Here is a 22,714-nt window from a genome sequence, read left to right on the forward strand (position 1 = left end):
AAAAGATCCCCATTCATAGGCCCTGGAAGAAGGAAAGGAGACAGGAACCCAGGACCAAATGATGAAAATGTTGCAAGTGGCCCCTGTAGTGTGGGATGATTTTAAACCTAGCAAAACACAGACATGTTCTTTTGTCTTCATTCTGCATTATGCATTTTCTCCTTTTGTCTTGCAGAGAAGAAATCTGTAAGTCCATCTGCCAGCCCAGGTGAGTGTCTATTTTTCCTACAGTGTGCATTTTAGGGAGGAAATTCTTTTCATGAAGGAATTTTGTGTTTCACATTCCCTACTGAAGCCCATAAGATCTGTGTGTTAGAACTTGTGAGCCAGAACTGGTCATTCCTCAACACAGCTCAGAAAAGCTGCAAAACTGCATTTTTTTTGTGCTTGACATTTGAAGCAGCTGGTTAGGTTGGAATGTTGGCTGTGTTGCCCATTTTTGCTAAGTAGTGATTGCATTAAAAGGACAGGAAAGCCACTGAGTTTTTCTTTCAATGATCTGTAAGACATGCTGATGTCACAGGACTAACAGAATCAGAAGGCACAACTTGTTTGAAAGGGGATCATTGGAAATGCAAGTAGGACTTTTTCTATGATTTTCTATGAATAAAAATTAAAATTTCATTGTTACAGTTATAGAAGATTTAGCATATACTTTTCTTCAGATCTTTGCAATAATCTTGTGAGGTAGACCTTATTGTAATGACCTCATAGGTGAGGAAATTGATGCTCAGAGAGGTTAAGTGAATTTCCTGAATTACACAGCTTAGAAGTGGCACAGTGGGGAAAATTGCCCAGATTTACATTCCTCTGGCTCAGGGCCCTTTTCACATCCCAACATGTGTTGTCTTCCAGAAATTTCCTATTGTCAAGGCTTTCCTTTCTCTTTTACCTCATCTACCCAACTCAGTCCCACCTGTTATTGCCATGTGTCTTAGAACAGCTGTCCAGAGCAGGGTTTCAGCATGGCCCTTTCTTGACCTTGTGTTCTGTGGTTTAGAACAAAGGATAATGCAGACAGTGTAAAATTTTAAGTGGGAGAAAGATTTGATAGACCCAGTTGGTAAAAGGAAAAAGCTATAGAGAGAGAATTTAAAATCTTGTGGCATAAAAAATTGTCATGTGCTCCTTCATTCACTTATTATTTCAGCTCATCTTTGAGCCAAGAGAGCTATTTATTGATTGATTGATTTTCTCCCCCTCAGCTTCCTTAGTTAATGAAAATGGTCCTTTATTTTTCCGCTCTGCGTTTTTCTCACCTAAGCAACATAGTTTCTCTGTTTCAATATTCTCAATTCTTATAAATTTTTTAGAAACGTAAGCTTGAATCCTTGCTTAGATACTTTCTAATTGTGTACCCTGGGCTGACTCCTGTAAAATGTGTGTGATAATCTCGTGTCCCTGGAGTACTGTAAAAATTCAATGAGATGTCACATGCAGAGCCCCAGGCACTGAACCTCCCATGCAGTGGATGCTGGGTGACATTGGGGTCTCACTGCTCAGCTGACCTCACTCCCTTTTCCTGCAGTCGTTTGCTATCAGTCCAACCGGGATGAGCTCCGGCGTCGCATCATCCAGTGGCTGGAAGCAGAGATCATTCCAGATGGCTGGTTCTCTAAAGGCAGCAACTACAGTGAAATCCTAGACAAGTACTTTAAGGTAATCCAGAATTGGGGTCAAAGACTCTTCAGCTCCAGGGGCACCTGGGTGGTTCAGTCGGTTAAGCATCTGACTCTTGATTTCAGCTCAGGTCATGACCTTGTGGTTTTATGAGTTTGAGCCTCATATTGGCTCTGCTCTGACAGAATAGAGCCTGCTTGAGATTCTCCCTCTCTCTCTGCCCCTCCCCTGCTCGCACTCTCTCTGTCTCAAAAATAAATAATAAAATAAAATAAAATAAAATAAAATAAAATAAAATAAAATAAAAAGACTCTTCAGCCCCAAAGAGATACTTCCTCTCCCATCACCAGATCACATCTCCCCATTGTTCCATGAAGCCGTGACAGTTGCTTTCTGGCCTGCTTGATCAGTGGGATTCCAGCAGTAGAGCCCTTGGGATCTAATGTACATGTATGTGGCCAGGTTCTATCCCCCTACCCTGTATGTATCCCCCTACCCTTTACCTTATAGAGCTGGCTGTTGATACAGTATACCTTTTGATCTCACCTATACCTAAGCCACTTCAGCCTCTTTCCCACCTGGTCTGACATTTCTCTAAATCATTAACTTGACTGTCCCTGGCCTGTAGAGTGCTTCATCATCTAGGAAGAGTCAACGGACTGGCATTTCATGGTTCCAGGATTCTTCACTAACCTAGATATTGCTTGTCCCATTATTTAGTTTAAGAGACAGGTTGTTCCAATTGGAGATAGGAGAGATTCTGCTTTGGAAAAGATTGGAAATAGTATTTAGCAATGAGTGGAGCTCCCATGGCATGGATATTTCTCAGAGAGCTTGAGACAGTTGTTGGAAGAATCAGTGAAGGGTGCTCTTCCAGCTGATTGACAAGAACACAGATACACACATACATACATCACACCCAGAGATAAAAATACCACAAGCAGAAGCATGCGCGCGCGTACACACACACACACACACACACACACACACACATCCCACATACAGAGATGCACACCCCAGACAGAGACACAGCTACTCACAGACACACATTCAGATACCCACATTCCCACATAAGCAAAAAGCTCCCTTTACTTACAGACACATCTCTGGGTGGATGCCCTCAGATGCTCATCTGCAGATGTACATGTTCCCAGGTGCCTCCAGGGCCTGCCATCTCAAGCCCTAACCTGCCTGCATTCAGGAGCAACCCCAGGCACATGAAGGATTTCTTGGCAGCTCTGTGTCAACACCAGCCTAGTCTGTGGATTCCTCTTTCTCACTAACATTAATGGACCCTACAGATAGAAAAATACTGAATGTTTGGTCATTTCAGACTTTGCTTGTGTTCCTGTCTTTAGAGAGCTCTCTCTCCTGTGGCAGAAGGTATGTCTCTCTGGGTTCCAAGTGTTTGAAGAAACAAGCTCCCTTGGCTCTTGTTCATGAGGACAAGAAAGCACAGCCCTTCTCAGTCTATCCTCTATGTCAACCCCCCAACATTACAGGGCCCTTGGGGCAAGGGTGGTTCCTCATCTACACAGAAAAGCATTATAGTACTGAGCCAGGAGAGTCACACAGGAGCAGAAAGAAACTTGAAGAAATTGATTTTTCAGAAGCCGAGTGAGCAGCACCTGCCAGGTCATTGTATACAGTGACTTTGCCATGGCCATTAAGGCCCAGGAGGCCACTGGTTCCAAGGGGCCCCTTGGGACCTTGTAATCATTCTTAGTGGCCTCTTGGTGGCACCCTGCCTCAGGCATCAGTGACACCTGCTATTAGTTTGATTCTCAAGTGCTTGGGCCCCACACCCCCCTTGACACCTGTCCACCTGTCCTGGCAGTAACTTCTCTAACAGGCCCCTATGTGAGACCCCTTGAGAAAGTGGCTTTCCTCTAGGGCATTCTCACTCCCGACCAATAAAGCTTCATCATGACTGACACAACGCTCGCTTCTCCCAGACACTCTGGGAGTGTCTTCTAAGAAAACAGGGATTTTACTATCTATTTTTTGATGATTATCGGAGTCCTGTGTGGTGCAGTCTTCAAAGAGAGACTCCTTCCCTCTAGGCAAACAGCTGTCTCTTGGTGAGAGATCTGATATCTCACAGAAACTGTTTCTGAACCAGTGAACTGCCCTCTAACCCAGCTGGCATTCCTTACGTCAAAATTAGTTGAAAAGAAAATCTAATCAGAATTTGGATAAGATGAAAACCAGACTCTCACTTCACCTAGTAATTCATTAATGATTTCTTAAGTGAAAGTGTAGCAGAATGAAGAGGGCAGGCAGGTGGAGAGAGCCTTTCATGGCCATGTCATACACACGCCCCCTCTCAGTGGTGGACTCCTGGTGGCCAGAGTCAGAATTGGAGCCAGACTTCTTATCTCCTTGACTCTGGTATCATGTTCCCCATGTCACCACAGATGCTGTGTGTGAGTGAGTATCTGGCCTAGCTCATCCTCTGAACAGTCTCCAAACTTGCAGTAAGCCCCAAGCATGGGTTTCGTATCACACATCTTCCCGCCTTTCTACAACCCTACAGTTACATAGAAGAAAAGGGTGCTACATCACATACAGAGCTGGGAATTGCAGGCATACAGAGGTACTATGCCTTTTGTAAGTGGTTAGCTGAATAGAGGCTGAGTGAATTAGGTTGGTTCATGGTCCAAGATCAAAACCCCCTATGTATGCCCCCCCCCCCCCCCCACCAGGCAGTCCAGGCTGTTTCTGGGGTGGGTACCAGACCTCTTTTCCTATGGATTCCACATACAGCGCTGGCCTGGGGAGGCCTGGCTGGGCCCTTGTGAGATGAGCGTGCACACAGGCTGGCCCTCCCCTCGGCTTCAGGCCTGGATCGTGGCCTGAGTGAACTGTGTGCACTCAGCACTGCCTTTTGGGAGCTGGCTGGGCTGTAGCCACCAGGTTCCTGGTGCCCCCAGGCACTGCCTGGCACTGGGTCTGCAGCCATGGCTGCATGGCTCCTCTTCAGACTCTCACTCTCAACAAGCTGTGATGGTGTTGGGGTGTGTGAGGGCTGCTCCTGTCTGTCCAGCACTTGCAACGTTTGTATTCAAGAAAGTCCTGTACTGCTAAGAATGACTCCTGCCCAAGCTTATTTCATTTCTCTCCATTAATTAATCAAGACTTCACAAGGTGAAGGGCAGTTTCCTCAGGGGGAACATCTGAGACCTGTTCCTAGAAAATTTGTCAAGAATGATAAAAAGGTACTAAGCAAGGGCTGACATAGTTGTTTTGTACATGCCTGTCATTATGTATATCATGGAAAGATTTACAACCTTATAGCAGAGTACATGTGACACATGACAGGCATGGAAGGAGAGTCCCTTCTACCGGGAAGCCTGGACAGACTTTTCTTCAGAATCCCTTATATCATCTGGTGAGCCACCTTCAACGTAACATGGGAATGCTGATAATTTCCCAGGGCAGCAGTCTGAGGCAGCCTATGGGAAGAATTTTTTCTAAAAACATTTTTCCTCCATTGGAACTATCTAGGAGGGCAGCAACATCCAACTTAGAATTTGATGGAAACTTGAAATCGACACCCTCTTCCAGCAGCTAGGGCCTGGGCATTTTGAATGGTCCCAAATGGCTATGGTCTAGGTTTAGCACCTTGCCAAGAGGGGATAATGCCTGAGCTCACTATACCCTCACCTTGTGCTCGTGGGATGTCAGGTAGGTCATAAGGACAGCCTGTGCTCGGTAAGCCGAGGACCCCTACACATGTCTGTGGTGGGGCCCAGAGCAGAGGGGTGGAAGGCTTTGTACCACCTCTGCCTGCAGGTTATCAATTTGGGGCCTTTGCTTGCGACTTCTCACTGCTGTGCTTGGTTAGGGGCACTAGTGTGAATGTGAAGCATGACAGCAAGCTAGGGAAATAAGCAGCAAGAAGTGGTCATGTGACTCCCAGAGTGAGCTCTGAGGGTTGCCTGCATTGTTGTTCCCAAGTAGCTTGTTAGAAATATATACCCAGGGGCACCTGGGTGGCTCAGTCAGTTAAGCATCCAATTCTTGATTTCGTCTCAGGTCATGATCTCATGGTTCATGAGATCAAGCCCCAAGTTGGGCTCTGTGTTGACAGCATAGAGCTTGCTTGGGATTCTCTCCCTGCCTCTCTGCCCTTTCCCCGCTCATGTGTGCATGTGCTCACACTCTCTCCCTGTCTCTCAAAATAAATAAGCTTAAAAAAAAGAAAAAAGAAATAGACATCCTCGGCTCTGCCACAGAATCTGATTCATAATGTTCATCAAGGTTTGAGAACAGGGTATGGTGGCTGGCTTGAACCCAGATGTTAAAGAGGAGAATGTCTGCGGGACGGTGTCAGGGATGAGGCTGCAGGGGGTTCTCTAGCACCCCAGGTGCGTGGGTAACACAGGTCTGTGTTCCCACTGCCCTTCTGAGCAGGGTGTGGTTTTTTTTTTTTTTTTTTTTATGAAATTTATTGACAAATTGGTTTCCATACAACACCCAGTGCTCATCCCAAAAGGTGCCCTCCTCAATACCCATCACCCACCCTCCCCTCCCTCCCACCCTCCATCAACCCTCAGTTCTCGGTTTTTAACAGTCTCTTATGCTTTGGCTGTCTCCCACTCTAACCTCTTTTTTTTTTTTTTCCTTCCCCTCCCCCATGGGTTCCTGGTAAGTTTCTCAGGATCCACATAAGAGTGAAACCATATGGTATCTGTCTTTCTCTGTATGGCTTATTTCACTTAGCATCACACTCTTCAGTTCCATCCACGTTGCTACAAAAGGCCATATTTCATTTTTTTCTCATTGCCACGTAATATTCCATTGTGTATATAAACCACAATTTCTTTATCCATTCATCAGTTGATGGACATTTAGGCTCTTTCCATAATTTGGCTATTGTTGAGAGTGCTGCTATGAACATTGGGGTACAAGTGGCCCTATGCATCAGTACTCCTGTATCCCTTGGATAAATTCCTAGCAGTGCTATTGCTGGGTCATAGGGTAGGTCTATTTTTAATTTTCTGAGGAACCTCCACACTGCTTTCCAGAGTGGCTGCACCAATTTGCATTCCCACCAACAGTGCAAGAGGGTTCCCGTTTCTCCACATCCTCTCCAGCATCTATAGTCTCCTGATTTGTTCATTTTGGCCACTCTGACTGGCGTGAGGTGATACCTGAGTGTGGTTTTGATTTGTATTTCCCTGATAAGGAGCGACGCTGAACATCTTTTCATGTGCCTGTTGGCCATCCGGATGTCTTCTTTAGAGAAGTGTCTATTCATGTTTTCTGCCCATTTCTTCACTGGGTTATTTGTTTTTCGGGTGTGGAGTTTGGTGAGCTCTTTATAGATTTTGGATACTAGCCCTTTGTCCGATATGTCATTTGCGAATATCTTTTCCCATTCCGTTGGTTGCCTTTTAGTTTTGTTGGTGGTTTCCTTTGCTGTGCAGAAGCTTTTTATCTTCATAAGGTCCCAGTAATTCACTTTTGCTTTTAATTCCCTTGCCTTTGGGGATGTGTCGAGTAAGAGATTGCTACGGCTGAGGTCAGAGAGGTCTTTTCCTGCTTTCTCCTCTAAGGTTTTGATGGTTTCTTGTCTCACATTTAGGTCCTTTATCCATTTTGAGTTTATTTTTGTGAATGGTGTGAGAAAGTGGTCTAGTTTCAACCTTCTGCATGTTGCTGTCCAATTCTCCCAGCACCATTTGTTAAAGAGGCTGTCTTTTTTCCATTAGATGTTCTTTCCTGCTTTGTCAAAGATGAGTTGGCCATACGTTTGTGGGTCTAGTTCTGGGGTTTCTATTCTATTCCATTGGTCTATGTGTCTGTTTTGGTGCCACTACCATGCTGTCTTGATGATGACAGCTTTGTAGTAGAGGCTAAAGTCTGGGATTGTGATGCCTCCTGCTTTGGTCTTCTTCTTCAAAATTCCTTTGGCTATTCGGGGCCTTGTGTGGTTCCATATGAATTTTAGGATTGCTTGTTCTAGTTTCGAGAAGAATGCTGGTGCAATTTTGATTGGGATTGCATTGAATGTGTAGATAGCTTTGGGTAGTATTGACATTTTGACAATATTTATTTTTCCAATCCATGAGCAGGGAATGTCTTTCCATTTCTTTAAATCTTCTTCAATTTCCTTCATAAGCTTTCTATAATTTTCAGCATACAGATCCTTTACATCTTTGGTTAGATTTATTCCTAGGTATTTTATGCTTCTTGGTGCAATTGTGAATGGGATCAGTTTCTTTATTTGTCTTTCTGTTGCTTCATTGTTAGTGTATAAGAATGCAATTGATTTCTGTACATTGATTTTGTATCCTGCAACTTTGCTGAATTCCTGTATCAGTTCTAGCAGACTTTTGGTGGAGTCTATCGGATTTTCCATGTATAATATCATGTCATCTGCAAAAAGCGAAAGCTTGACTTCATCTTTGCCAATTTTGATGCCTTTGATTTCCTTTTGTTGTCTGATTGCTGATGCTAGAACTTCCAGCACTATGTTAAACAGCAGCGGTGAGAGTGGGCATCCTTGTCGTGTTCCTGATCTCAGGGAAAAAGCTCTCAGTTTTTCCCCGTTGAGGATGATGTTAGCTGTGGGCTTTTCATAAATGGCTTTTATGATCTTTAAGTATGTTCCTTCTATCCCGACTTTCTCAAGGGTTTTTATTAAGAAAGGGTGCTGGATTTTGTCGAAGGCCTTTTCTGCATCGATTGACAGGATCATATGGTTCTTCTCTTTTTTTTTGTTAATGTGATGTATCACGTTGATTGATTTGTGAATGTTGAACCAGCCCTGCATCCCAGGAATGAATCCCACTTGATCATGGTGAATAATTCTTTTTATATGCCGTTGAATTTGATTTGCTAGTATCTTATTGAGAATTTTTGCATCCATATTCATCAGGGATATTGGCCTGTAGTTCTCTTTTTTTACTGGGTCTCTGTCTGGTTTAGGAATCAAAGTAATACTGGCTTCATAGAATGAGTCTGGAAGTTTTCCTTCCCTTTCTATTTCTTGGAATAGCTTGAGAAGGATAGGTATTATCTCTGCTTTAAACGTCTGGTAGAACTCCCCTGGGAAGCCATCTGGTCCTGGACTCTTATTTGTTGGGAGATTTTTTGATAACCGATTCAATTTCTTCGCTGGTTATGGGTCTGTTCAAGCTTTCTATTTCCTCCTGATTGAGTTTTGGAAGCGTGTGGGTGTTCAGGAATTTGTCCATTTCTTCCAGGTTGTCCAGTTTGTTGGCATATAATTTTTCATAGTATTCCCTGATAATTGCTTGTATCTCTGAGGGATTGGTTGTAATAATTCCATTTTCATTCATGATTTTATCTATTTGGGTCATCTCCCTTTTCATTTTGAGAAGCCTGGCTAGAGGTTTGTCAATTTTGTTTATTTTTTCAAAAAACCAACTCTTGGTTTCGTTGATCTGCTCTACAGTTTTTTTAGATTCTATATTGTTTATTTCTGCTCTGATCTTTATTATTTCTCTTCTTCTGCTAGGTTTAGGCTGCCTTTGCTGTTCTGCTTCTAGTTCCTTTAGGTGTGCTGTTAGAGTTTGTATTTGGGATTTTTCTTGTTTCCTGAGATAGGCCTGGATGGCAATGTATTTTCCTCTCAGGACTGCCTTCGCTGCGTCCCAAAGCGTTTGGATTGTTGTATTTTCATTTTCGTTTGTTTCCATATATTTTTTAATTTCTTCTCTAATTGCCTGGTTGACCCACTCATTCGTTAGTAGGGTGTTCTTTAACCTCCATGCTTTTGGAGGTTTTCCAGACTTTTTTCTGTGGTTGATTTCAAGCTTCATAGCATTGTGGTCTGAAAGTAAGCATGGTATAATTTCAATTCTTGTAAACTTATGAAGGGCTGTTTTGTGACCCAGTATATGATCTATCTTGGAGAATGTTCCATGTGCACTCGAGAAGAAAGTATATTCTGTTGCTTTGGGATGCAGAGTTCTAAATATATCTGTCAAGTCCATCTGATCCAATGTGTCATTCAGGGCCCTTGTTTCTTTATTGACCGTGTGTCTAGATGATCTATCCATTTCTGTAAGTGGGGTGTTAAAGTCCCCTGCAATTACCACATTCTTATCAATAAGGTTGCTTATGTTTATGAGTAATTGTTTTATATATTTGGGGGCTCCGGTGTTCGGCGCATAGACATTTATAATTGTTACCTCTTCCTGATGGATAGACCCTGTAACTATTATATAATGTCCTTCTTCATCTCTTGTTACAGCCTTTAATTTAAAGTCTAGTTTGTCTGATATAAGTATGGCTACTCCAGCTTTTTTTTGGCTTCCAGTAGCATGATAAATAGTTCTCCATCCCCTCACTCTCAATCTAAAGGTGTCCTCAGGTCTAAAATGAGTCTCTTGTAGACAGCAAATAGATGGGTCTTGTTTTTTTATCCATTCTGATACCCTATGTCTTTTGGTTGGCGCATTTAATCCATTTACATTCCGTGTTATTATAGAAAGATACGGGTTTAGAGTCATTGTGATGTCTGTATGTTTTATGCTTGTAGTGATGTCTCTGGGACTTTGTCTCACAGGGTCCCCCTTAGGATCTCTTGTAGGGCTGGTTTAGTGATGACAAATTCCTTCAGTTTTTGTTTGTTCGGGAAGACCTTTATCTCTCCTTCTATTCTAAATGACAGACTTGCTGGATAAAGGATTCTCGGCTGCATATTTTTTCTGTCTAGCACCCTGAAAATCTCGTGCCAATTCTTTCTGGCCTGCCAAGTTTCAAAAGAGAGATCAGTCACGAGTCTTATAGGTCTCCCTTTATATGTGAGGGCACGTTTACCCCTTGCTGCTTTCAGAATTTTCTCTTTATCCTTGTATTTTGCCAGTTTCACTATGATATGTCGTGCAGAAGATCGATTCAAGTTACGTCTGAAGGGAGTTCTCTGTGCCTCTTGGATTTCAATGCCTTTTTCCTTCCCCAGTTCAGGGAAGTTCTCAGCTATTATTTCTTCAAGTACCCCTTCAGCACCTTTCCCTCTCTCTTCCTCCTCTGGGATACCAATTATGCGTATATTATTTCTCTTTAGTGCATCACTTAGTTCTCTAATTTTCCCCTCATACTCCTGGATTTTTTTATCTCTCTTTTTCTCAGCTTCCTCTTTTTCCATAACTTTATCTTCTAGTTCACCTATTCTCTCCTCTGCCTCTTCAAGCCGAGCTGTGGTGGTTTCCATTTTGTTATGCATTTCGTTTAAAGCGTTTTTCAGCTCCTCGTGACTGTTCCTTAGTCCCTTGGTCTCTGTAGCAAGAGATTCTCTGCTGTCCTGTATACTGTTTTCAAGCCCAGCGATTAATTTTATGACTATTATTCTAAATTCACTTTCTGTTATATTATTTAAATCCTTTTTGATCAGCTCATTAGCTGTTGTTATTTCCTGGAGATTCTTCTGAGGGGAGTTCTTCCGCTTGGTCATTTTGGATAGTCCCTGGCGTGGTGAGGACCTGCAGGGCACTTCCCCTGTGCTGTGGTGTATAACTGGAGTTGGTGGGCGGGGCCGCAGTCCGACCTGATGTCTGCCCCCAGCCCACCGCTGGGGCCACAGTCAGACTGGTGTGTGCCTTCTCTTCCCCTCTCCTAGGGGCGGGATTCACTGTGGGGTGGTGTGGCTCGTCTGGGCTACTTGCACCCTGCCAGGCTTGTGATGCTGGGGATCTGGCGTATTAGCTGGGGTAGGTAGGCAAGGTGCACGGGGGCAGGAGGGGCAGGCTTAGATCGCTTCTCCTTAGGTGATCCACTTCAGGAGGGGCCCTGTGTCAGCGGGAGGGAGTCAGATCCGCTGCCGGAGGTTTGGCTCCGCAGAAGCGCAGAGTTGGGCGCAGAAGCGCAGAGTTGGGCGTTTGTGCAGAGCGAGCAAGTTCCCTGGCAGGAACTGGTTCTCTTTGGGATTTTGGCTGGGGGATGGGCGGGGGAGATGGCGCTGGCGAGCGCCTTTGTTCCCCACCAAACTGAGCTCTGTTGTCAGGGGGCTCAGCAGCTCTCCCTCCCTTTGTCCTCCAGCCTTCCCGCTTTCCGAGCAGAGCTGTTAACTTATGACCTCCCAGACGCTAAGTCGCGCTTGTTGTGGGAACACAGTCCGTCAGACCCCTCCGCTTTTGCCAGCCAGACTCGGGGGCTCTGCTTGGCTGGCGAGCCGCCCCTCCGCCCCGGCTCCCTCCCGCCAGTCCGTGGAGCGCGCACCGCCTCGCCGCCCTTCCTACCCTCTTCCGCGGGCCTCTCGTCTGCGTTTGGCTCCGGCGACTCCGTTCTGCTAATCCTCTGTTGTTTTCTGGGTTATTTAGGCAGGTGTAGATGGAATCTAAGTGATCAGCAGGACGTGCGGTGAGCCCAGCGTCCTCCTACGCCGCCATCTTGCCGAAAGTCTGAGTGGAAATTTTGAACTTGCAAACCTCGGTCCGCATTTCCTCGGGACAGTGTGGCCGCGTCTTTCCTCACGATCGATCGGGTCCCAGGCTGCAGCTTCAGCTCACTCCGCCACGCGGCGCCCGCTCGCGGGGCCTCTGTGGGCTCAGCTGTGTGTGATGCCCGGGCCCTAGGGCGAAGTCCGGTCTGGGGTGTGGGTTTGAAAGGCCCCCAGTGGCCTCTGCCCACACACTTTCAGTCTCTCATCTTGGGGTGCTGGTACCTTCTCTGGGGGCCCCAAGTCTTCAAGCCTTTGTTGCAGTAGGTGTGAGGCCAAGGCGGGGTTGGAATGGGTCAAGAGCCAAAGATGGGTCAAGCTGAGAGGGAGACAGATCTACAAAATGTTCCTGAAAGTGCTCTTTATCCCCTTTCCAGAACGTCGATAATGGTGACTCTCGCTTGGACTCCAGTGAGTTACTGAAATTTGTGGAGCAGAATGAAACTGCCATCAACATCACTACCTATGCCGACCAGGAGAACAACAAGCTGCTTAGGTGAGTGCAGTTGAGGGGTCAGGGAGGGGCCCATGAGGGGAAGGCTGGATAGGATAGGGGATTTGAACCCCTTCCTACCTGCAGAGGGGCCACCAGTGCCAGTGAGAAGTAAAAAGCAAAACAGGAATTCTGTCCTGTTCTATTTTGTGAACATTATGAACTAATATATTGAGCACCACTGGTATCTGATCAAATAGTTGTTGTTTTGCCAGAACTTACAAGGAATAGAAGAATGTAATTTCAAAGTAAATTATCAAGGTCACATCAGAGCAAATGTGTTTCTGAGTGTCATGATAATGTTTTAATGGTTAATTTTTGGAAAGAATTATATCACCGTATTATTCAACTATAAGTCTAAAATAGCTTTAGTTCTGACTTTTAAGATAATTGGTGCTATTTCATATAGAGAACCCTAACTGTCACAAATGTAAGCATGTCCCTGTCCTTTTCTGATATTATTCCAGAGCAAATATTAATAAAAATTAACCCCTAAGAAACTTCTGTGGGTCCAGTACATCAGCAAGAATTAAAAATAGGAATAGCACCTCTTTTGTTCAGAAGAAATATAAAGCATGAAGCCCAGATTCTAGAATGATTCTCCCTTAGTAATATGCCATGGCCTTAGAATATAGTATCTGAAAATCCTTCATATTTTGATAACTTGAAATTAGATAATATTTTATTTTAAAGATCAATGTTTGATCTTCATAACATTCCAGTTAAGGAGGGCTCCCTGTCCTCATTTTAAAGATGAGAAAACAGGCTCAGAAAAGTTGAAGAACTAGCTCAAGGCCATTTGGGTAATAAGTGATTGAACCAAGGCTCACATCCAAGCCAAGGGGAGAGTGAGGGAACTAGGATTCCATAAAACTTTTCTAAACATTTCTCTTTCTAGATAGTGATAGTGATAATGCCTGCTTGAACTCCATAGTCTTTCAGATCCCATATTCCATTCCTATCATCTATTTGTCTCCCTTCTGTTTTGATTTTCCTAGTCTGGTTGACTTGACCAGTACCATGGGGAAAGGGAATTGCTCACAGAAGGTGCACAGGTAGTGAAAACATATGCCAATCAAAGTGAACACAACCATTCAGGAAACTTTAGTCTTCTTGGAAGAACATTTGAACAATGTAAATGATCTGACATCAAGTATAACCAAGTAAAGTCTGGATGCTCACAGGAGTCAGGTTGGATGATAGTTGTGGGAAGGCGTGTAGAAAGTTCCTCAGTTAGCAGTTGTCTCCTTGGCCTCCTCTGGAGGCCCCACATGTATGTGATCCCAATGCTTAGGTCCTTTCTGCGGGAGTGAAATCAGGGTCTTACTGACACGTTTCTCCTGTGTTTTGTTTCAGAGGACTCTGTGTTGATGCTCTCATTGAACTGTCTGACGAAAATGCTGACTGGAAACTCAGCTTCCAAGAGTTCCTCAAGTGCCTCAACCCGACCTTCAATCCTCCAGAGAGGAGTATGCTTAACCTAAGAAATATGTGGAGTTGAAGGGAATGAGGGCATTTGGCAGGGGACGGGGGGAGGGGCAAGATGGAATTGATGGAACTTTCCAGAGCTTGCTAAGAAAATTCCCTTTCACAATTCCAGACTGGGCCCCGGCCCATCAACTCTGTGCTGAGGTTAGGATCCAACAATCTTTGGATCAGTGGCATCATTTACTCAGATATGGTGCCTCTGAAGGTTAAGCAGAAGCAGGTCTTGTCTGGGAAAAGGGTAAGGTGCACAGACGATGGCCAAGATGTCCTGTTCCACTCTCACCCTAAACTATTGCCCCTTATTTCTGGTCCCAACAGAGTGTGCCCTGGAGGATGAGACATATGCAGATGGAGCAGAGACCGAGGTGGACTGTAACCGTTGTGTCTGTGCCTGTGGAAACTGGGTCTGCACAGCCATGACCTGTGATGGTGAGCTGTACCCCAGGCAGAAAGAAGGGACGGCAGGGAGAGGGCTTCCTTTGTGAACTCACCATGAGAGAAGTCAGGGTGGGGATGATGTAGAAGAGGGTAGTGGCCAGGAGCAAGGAAACTGGGGAGCAAGTGACAGACTCCAACCTGTAACGTTGGAGCACCCAGTGGGCAGCACTGGGCAAAGCACTTAGGCCAGACGCATTACGTTTCCAAATCACTCCAGAGGCTTGGCATAAGAGAGGTTTAAGATGCAGGGCAAGATCAAATGTTGATGTGAGATTGGAATCATCATAATAATAATGAAAGCAAATACTTAGTGAGAACTATGTGCCAGGCACTCCACTAAGCACTCTACATATTAACCCACTTGATCCTTATGACAGCTTGGGAAATCTTATATGTAAAAGACTTAGGTGGTTTGAAAACAAAATGACTCCTGCTTGCCACCTATATCCAGCAGAGAAAGGAAAAATGTTCATAGACCCTCTTTGAATTAACAGAATTGGATAACGCCTAAAAAAAGAAAGTTGAGACATGGTTAGGGTGGATTAGAGAGATAGAGGTGTCAGAGAGTTTGGGGGACCAGTGCAGAAACCAAATGGCCCCAAGTCTGGGGGCCATCTGAGCCAAAGATCAAAAGAAACTCTTGAATCAAAGCCAGGTTATAGGGAAAAAACAGGCATAATTCGGAGTAGAGGAAAGACAGAAAAGGGTGAGATCAGGTCTAGAATAGAGAGTTACACTGGGTTTGAGAAGAAAAGTCAGTAGGAACCAAGCCCCAATCTGGAACCACCAGATGGGATGAACTTAAAATTATACCTTAAAGAAACTGAGACAAGAAAGAACGGGATGGTCTTAGGATCATGTTCAGGAAGGTCAGGTAAGATGGAAACTGGGAGACAGACGTCAAGGACCCAGAAGATGTTTTTCTAGATAAGAAGCTTACAAATGGAACGCAATTGTACCAGGGGATCCCTAGTCTTTTACTGCCCAGGACCAAGTCTCTTCTCAAAGTGGGAAGGCAGGAAGCCAACACAATTCCAGAGACAAATGGAAGAGTAGGAAGAGGCTGTTTAGAAACAGAAATCCTAGAAATTTCTGGAAGTCAAAACTAAGGGTATCCAGACCAAGCACACAGCAGCTACTGAAGCCAAGAGAGAACATTTCAAAATACTAGTCCAGCCTGCCTCCATCAGGAAGCATCTTACATTCATCTTCCCCAAACCCCCTGCAGTAGCTCCCCACATCTAACTGCTCCTGGCCTGGCTTTGTAAAGGTAGCCATCCATTTCTAAGACAGGCAATTGTTAAACATCTGCCTTATGGAATAAGCCTGATCACCTGGATAATAAGCCCCATCAGATGCATCAGACAAAACCCAAATGATCACCTCCATGGGACAATGCCCACTTCCACAGCCACACTGGACAGCTCGTCCTCCCTCTCTGGATGGCCAGGTTTAGAGCCCTGTGGGTATAAAGAGCACCACAGATGGTGGTGCCCCAAGGTGAGCATGTCTTGGTATGTGGGCCATGGAGCTGAGAGGACATTGTAGAGGCAGCACTCCAGAGTCAGTACCTGAACGTTAGTCTGGTCTTAGATCAGAAATCTCAATGGGGCAAAGAAAAAGTGACATCAAGATATAAAGCCAGGTAGAGCCACAGCTGAGGGAAACTGCTGTGATTAATGCCAAACTCAAGAAGGCATGGCGGAGCAGTGTTTCCTGACGGCAAACACTATACTTGGTAAATGTACAGAGTCTATCCCAAACCTATTGAATCAAACCCACAAAAGAGCAGCTTGGGAACCTCCACTTTTAAGATATATTCTATGGTTTTTTTTTTAATCACCACATAAGTTTGGGAAACACTGCTAGATATAGTGGCTATCAACCCTGCCTGCACATTGCAATCACCTAGAAACTTTACAAAATCCTGGTGCCCAACAATAATTAAATAAGAGTCTAAAAGTGGAATTTAAACACATGTATTTTGAAAAGTTCTCCATGTGAATGGTTGAGAATCCCTAGCCCAGAGGAACGTCCTGAGTCAAGACCCAGATATTCCCCATAGATTTTATGGCAGGGCCAGTGCCTGGCATGGATATACGTGCTGGAGCAGTCGGAGACACTAGGAACAGAGGCCGGGGTGGGGGGGGTGGAAGAGATTGCTTGGTTCACAGTGTTACTTTGGAGGTGTCAGTTGAACTGGGACACTTCATATTCAGAGATATGCAGGCATATCCCCTCTCCTTCCATAGATTAAATGGGAGATGAAATTGAGAGCCTAAAAGGTAGATATTGGTAGGATCCCTAACTAGCTTCTATCAGTGAGCACTGCCCTGAGCTTTGGTTCTTCTTCCAGGAAAGAATCAGAAGGGGGCCCAGGCCCAGACAGAGGAGGAGATGACCAGATATGTCCAGGAGCTCCAGAAGCACCAGGTGAGTTGCAGACTCCATGCTGGCTCAGGTATTGCTGCTGCCACTAAGCCCTTCTGCCATTCAGATATCGCCTAATGCTCCAGATGTCCAAGGAGCCACTCTGTTCCATACAGTAGGTCCTGAATGATAAACCTATGCTATCAAACCATGATACAGACAGTTCCCTAGTGGAGTCCTGTGTGGTCCAGCAGGTCCCAACAGATGTAGGTTACAACTTGGTAAATTGCTTTAGAAGCAAGAATTAGCCAGGTGGTGATTTGCAAATATGTTGGAAGTGGTTTGCAAATGAGCATGGTCTATGGAAGTGTCACTGCTTCCTGTCACGACCAGTGCCCGGACCTGAAGACTGTGAGCTCCTTGAGGGCAACAAGCAGGAAATAAGTGAATGTGGACCACAATAAAAGATATTTCAGTTAAATGCCAAGCTGGTTAGAAAACAGCCTGGGATTTTCAAAACCGAGAGAACTTAGAGTTTCCTGGAGACTTGAGAAGAAAATAAATAAGAATTCTGTTCAGGTTCTGTGTCATCAAATTGAAGATCTTCTTGGGGAAAAGGGTCTTGGCAGAATAGCGATTCACTGACATAGATGGTAAAGGCCTGGAGAGAAAACATGGATGTGCTCGATTCTTGGGCCTGTCTTGCCCCTGATTTACCATGTAGTTAACAAAGGACATTGTGCCTCAGATCACCTGTCTGTACACTGGGTCTGTTATACAAGCCTTCTCTCTGACTTAAGTTTTGAGAGAATCTAACAGTCACAAGAGCTGCTAAACTATTGAGATGAAATATTTGATTTCAAAATAATTATTAATATTAATAATGCTCAAAAATAAAATTGCTCATATTTATTGATGGTTTTTATATGCATTTTGTCATTATTGTCACTCATAATATAGAAACCTCATGTCAGTTTTGTTTTGTTTTTTAATTTATTTATTTTGAGAGAGAGACAGAGAGCGTGAGTAGAGGAGGGGCAGAGACACAGAATCCAGAGCAGGCTCCAGGCTCTGAGCTGTCAGCACAGAGCCCAATGTGGGGCTCGAACCCACAAGCCATGAGATCATGACCTGAGTCGAAGTCGGATGCTTAACTGACTGAGCCACCCAGGCACCCCCCTCATGTCAGTTTTTTAAGCAGAAGCTCCCAGCCTTTTGTTTTTCCATATTTCATCAGTCTTGAGTCTCCAGATGAGTGCAACCACATAAAAGAAGAAAAAAAAAACTTAATAGGAATTCCTTTCCTCTGGGGTGGGGAAATGATCAGAGTAGACAGTGAGGAGTGCATTATAATAGCTAACATTTTTACATGTCTGTTTTATGTGAGTTCCCTTAGAAAGAAGACGCTAAGTCAAGGACTTGAGTACAAATAGTTTATTTGGGAAGCAATCCTAGGAGACACTAGACAGGGAGCTGGGAAGCCAGCCCAGGAAGGGAAGGAAGCAATAAAGAGCGTCTACCAAGGCATGTTACCACTGTGGGCGTGTGGAGCTTAGTCCTATTGTGGATCTCTGGGAACAGAGTTCCCATTCCTGAGGGGGAAGGGAGAAGGCACGTTCCTACACAAACTCTCATCAGCCATTGGCAAGGGCTGCCACCAGCGACATGAATTCCCTGGCATTTCTGGCCTGCCAACATGTGTGGGCAGAGCAGGCTCCAGCAGCCAGAGAAAGCCTCAGGCAGAGAGGTGCAGGTGCTGGCAGTAAGAAGCCGTACCCATGTACTGAACTGCTAAAGGCAAGGGGCTATGGATGGAGAACCAACCGTGTCTGCTAGATGCCAGGCACTGTTGTTTTTTATTTCCTAATTAGTTTTTTTATTGAGATCTAATTTATATACCATAAAATTCACCCTTTTAAATATACAATCCAGTGGTTTTTATATATTCACAAGATCATCAACCATCACTACTACCTAATTCCAGAACATTTTCATTATCCCACAAAGACACCCTAGGCCCATTAGAAGTCATTCCCCATTCTGTCTTCTCCCAGCCCCTGGCGGCCACTCATCTACTTTCTAACTCTATTTCGATTTGCCTATTCTGGACATACACAAATGGAATCATACAGTATTTGGCATTTTCTATTTGACTGCTTTGATCTAGCATTATGTTTTCAAGGTGTATCCTTGTTATAGCATAGGTTGGCACTTCATTCCTTTTTATGGCTACATAACATTCCATTGTATGGATATACCACATTTTGTGTATCCAGTCTCAGCTGATATTTAGGTTGTTTCCCCTGTTTTGCTATGATGAATGATGCTGCTAGGAACATTCTTGTTCCAGTTTTTGTGTGGACTTATGTTTTCAGGTCTCTTGGGTATATACCTAAGAGTGCACTTGCTGGGTCCTATGGTAACTCAGTGATTAATCTTTTGAGGGCTGCCAGACTGTTTTGCAAAGTGGCTGTACCATTTCACATCCTTGCCAGCAGTGTTGCTCTTTTTTCACAAACTCACCACATTTGTCATTGTCCATTATGTTTTATTTTAGCCATTGTACTGGGTGTGAAGTGGCATCTCATTGTAGTTTTGACTTGTATTTCCCTAATGACTAATGACATTGAACATTTTCTCATGTGCCTACTGGCCGTAAGTAAGAAAGGCTTCTTTGGAGAAATGTGACACTGTTGTAAGAGGTGGCACTTTATTACCCTCATTTTGTAGTTGAGGATATTGAGGCACAGAAGTTTTTATAACATGGCCAAAGTCCCCCAGAAAATAGCAGGTCCGCAATTCAAGTTCAGACAGTCTGCCTCCAGAACCTTTGTTCTTAACACCTCTCTGGACTGGGATCCAGAATATCTTGTAGCACTTGCATCTAGTATCCTTTTCTTCATTTCTAAAATGAGGATAATCATGTTTGACCTGTTGTGTCACAGGCGTTCAAGTGGGGTCAGCTACTAATTCAGTGACAGCCCCTATGTGACCATGTCAAAAATAAGACCTGATCTTTGCCCTCAGGTTCTTCTCATCCACGGAGGAGACAGACAAGTAAACAGAATGAAAATTTAGCACAAGCATGTATCTGTCAATGCTATATAAAGTCTTGAGGACTAGATAGATCCAATGATTCTTTTTTTTTTTTTTTAATTCACAATGCTTATTTTCTCCTGCATCTCAAAGGAAACAGCTGAAAAGACCAAAAAAGTGAGCACCAAAGAGATCTAAAGAGGAGGCATCTGGGAAGGGCGTCCAGAGCCTGGCACCTTCTTTCACTTCAGCGCTGAGTTCAGTATATCCAAGTGTCTGCTACAATTGCCGAATCACCAGTATTTGCTTGTATAGCAATGAGTTTTATTTTGTCTATTTTTTTTGCAGTAAAGGAAATGGGGGTGGCTGGCGAGGAGGGGAAGGGCCATAGCCTTCATTTCTAGGAGTGCTTTGAGAGAAACTATAAATGGTGCTCAGGGGCTGGAGACAAGTAAGGAAACTGCATCAGGGTTGGGAGAGGAGCAGATCTGAACCACGGTCGGCCACGGCTATAAACGTCCTGCAGGGAGTGCGAATGATGCCAGAGAGAACTTTGCAGGCTGCCCCAGAGGAGGGGTCTGGCAGAAGCCCAGTGGAGAGGAACACATTCTGCGTCCAGCCCTTCCTGTCGCCATCAGCATAATAGACGTCCAGCATCTGTGCTTCTCATGGTCCCAACCACTGCCTCTAGATACACAGCCACCCTTCTCGTTACCCAGTGGTCCCTTAGGCTTGGAGTTTCTGGGAGGGTGCACACAAATGATGCAGATACTTGTATAACTTTGAGCCCCTTAGAGACCTAACCAAATTTTTAAGATACTTTTTACCAAAGGTGCTATTTTTCTGTAAAACTTTTTTTGGCAAGTTGACTTCATTCTTCAATTATTATCATTATATTATTGTTGTGTTTTAATATTTTATTTTCTTGACTAGAAACTGAGCTTTTGTAATTATTTTTCAGTAGTCCTGCCATTTCAAAGGAGGGAGAGTTTGGGGTTCTTTTCTGGTGCAGGGACCGCTATAACCAAGACTCCTCCCGCCCTGCCACATACTAGATGCAGCCCAGAGTTGTGTCCCCCTGGCTTCCAGTGGATCAGCAGTCTGCCAGCAGGTGCCTCAAACAGAAGCCAGGGAATACAAAGCATCTCCATACAAAGGTTTTTTAAGATATAAAAAGCTAATTTGTTTCCATTTATTATGATAAGTTCATGCAAATCAGTATTCCAAAGAAAGGAGACAAGTGCAGCCAAGCAAGGCTTAGATATCTGTGCTTAGATGTCAATATGTTTGTTGGTTCACCACTAGGAGAGTGATTTGGTCCTATCTCTTCCTATTTCTGGGCCTCAGTCTCCTCAGTGAGCAAGTAGGAATGCATTAATCTCAATTTGATAAATTACAAATTCTCTGGTTCTGATCATTGGTCCAGAAGGATACAGTTCCTATGGCTTTCCTTCTCCTTAGGATAAATGAAACCTTACTGTTGCAACAAAAGAGTCAGGTGGCCAAAATCCAGATGACCAAACCTGACCTCAGTCTGCACGGCTGCACTGGTTGTGCGGTGATGTAGTACCCTCTCGGGTAATGTCTGCCTAGGAAGAGAATGGGAAGGAGAACTACTCCACTTTGTTGAAACTTTTGCATTCCATCTTTAACCTTCTTGGAAACAGAAATAGCTTTCCCTTTCAAGATGAGGACAAAAGGTGGTTTCACCTTTTAAGAGGGGGGAGGGAATGGAAATTGAGTCTTAAAACTGTGATTGGGGAGAAGACCATTGTTCCTGTGTTTTGGACTCTGTGATGATTAACCCCACTATTTACCATGTATAAGATTCATTTGGAATAACGAAGATTAAAAACTTGACAAAAGCACTCATCTTCAGAAAGCAGATGGGAAATTATATAGATTGCACTGCATGGGCAATACTGAGAACATTGTGCTGAATGTGGAATTGCCTCTAAACAAGTTTCCTTGTTCTCCTTTGAAAGGAGAGCATTCTGTTTTGTTTAGAATTCTGACCTTTTAGATACATCCCATTTGAAAGCTCTCTTCGAGCCCTACTTGTGCACTCTGAAATGCACCTCCCTGTCCAGTTGTCTTGGAGAGCTCCCACAGCACACCTTGATCAAGTTTTGCCAGCTCTTGGACACAGAGGGCAGGCGTGCCAGTTTGTTTAAAGCTAGAATCCAGAGTGTCTCCTCACCAGTTACATTTAGGACAGTGGCTGCCATTTAAGATTACCCTACCCTGCACCACGGAATTCCCAAGAGCAAATCTGCATTCCTCCTGTAAATACGGACACTATTGTCTACACCACAGAATCACATGATCTGATGACCATTCATGGAAAGCTGCTAAATAGCCTAGTTTGGGGAGTCTTGCATGGAGCTTTGTATGGAGCAAATAGGATTAAATCGGGTTCAGTTCCTCCAGCTCTCTACAAGCACAGGGCTTAGACTGCAAGCTTCCTTGGGCTTTCTCAATGTGTATATGATTTTATTAATATATTACAGTGTCTGTTAAGATTCAGTGTTCATGGAAACCTTCTCACATGCCATGACTCTGGACTCCATCACTGTTTTGGGAAAGCAGGGCTTCTCCACCTGCTAATAAGCCCATGTGAACAAGTCTGAATGTCTTTCCTTTACACTTAAGTTTTTAATCAAATGTCAAGCAGCAATTTGAACAGGTTTCTGTTGCCTATGTGTTTGTGAAATGTATTTGTATTTAGTAGGCTTCCATATTGCATTTAACTTGTTTTTGTAACTCCTGATTCTTTTTTTCTTCCCTTTTTTTTTTTGGATACTATTGATAAATAAAGAAATTAAAATAGTAATTGTGTTGTTTTCCTTCCCCTG

At 44.1% G+C, this 22,714-nt stretch overlaps 1 protein-coding gene across 1 annotated transcript in view; it reads left to right on the plus strand.

Annotated features, from left to right (window-relative positions):
* The window catches only part of FSTL1 (follistatin like 1), a 60,145-nt gene extending 37,655 nt beyond the window's left edge, over positions 1 to 22,490 (plus strand). Inside the window, exons 5-11 of the mRNA XM_047875785.1 lie at positions 176 to 208; positions 1,529 to 1,659; positions 12,412 to 12,530; positions 13,884 to 13,996; positions 14,334 to 14,444; positions 16,810 to 16,886; positions 20,013 to 22,490. Of these exons, the coding sequence (XP_047731741.1) occupies positions 176 to 208; positions 1,529 to 1,659; positions 12,412 to 12,530; positions 13,884 to 13,996; positions 14,334 to 14,444; positions 16,810 to 16,886; positions 20,013 to 20,057 (629 nt within the window). The 3' untranslated portion in view covers positions 20,058 to 22,490. The remainder of the gene's footprint in view (positions 1 to 175; positions 209 to 1,528; positions 1,660 to 12,411; positions 12,531 to 13,883; positions 13,997 to 14,333; positions 14,445 to 16,809; positions 16,887 to 20,012) is intronic.
* Positions 22,491 to 22,714: the final 224 nt, after the last annotated feature.

This window comes from Prionailurus viverrinus, chromosome C2 (assembly GCF_022837055.1).
Source record: "Prionailurus viverrinus isolate Anna chromosome C2, UM_Priviv_1.0, whole genome shotgun sequence".
Lineage (NCBI taxonomy): Eukaryota > Metazoa > Chordata > Mammalia > Carnivora > Felidae > Prionailurus > Prionailurus viverrinus.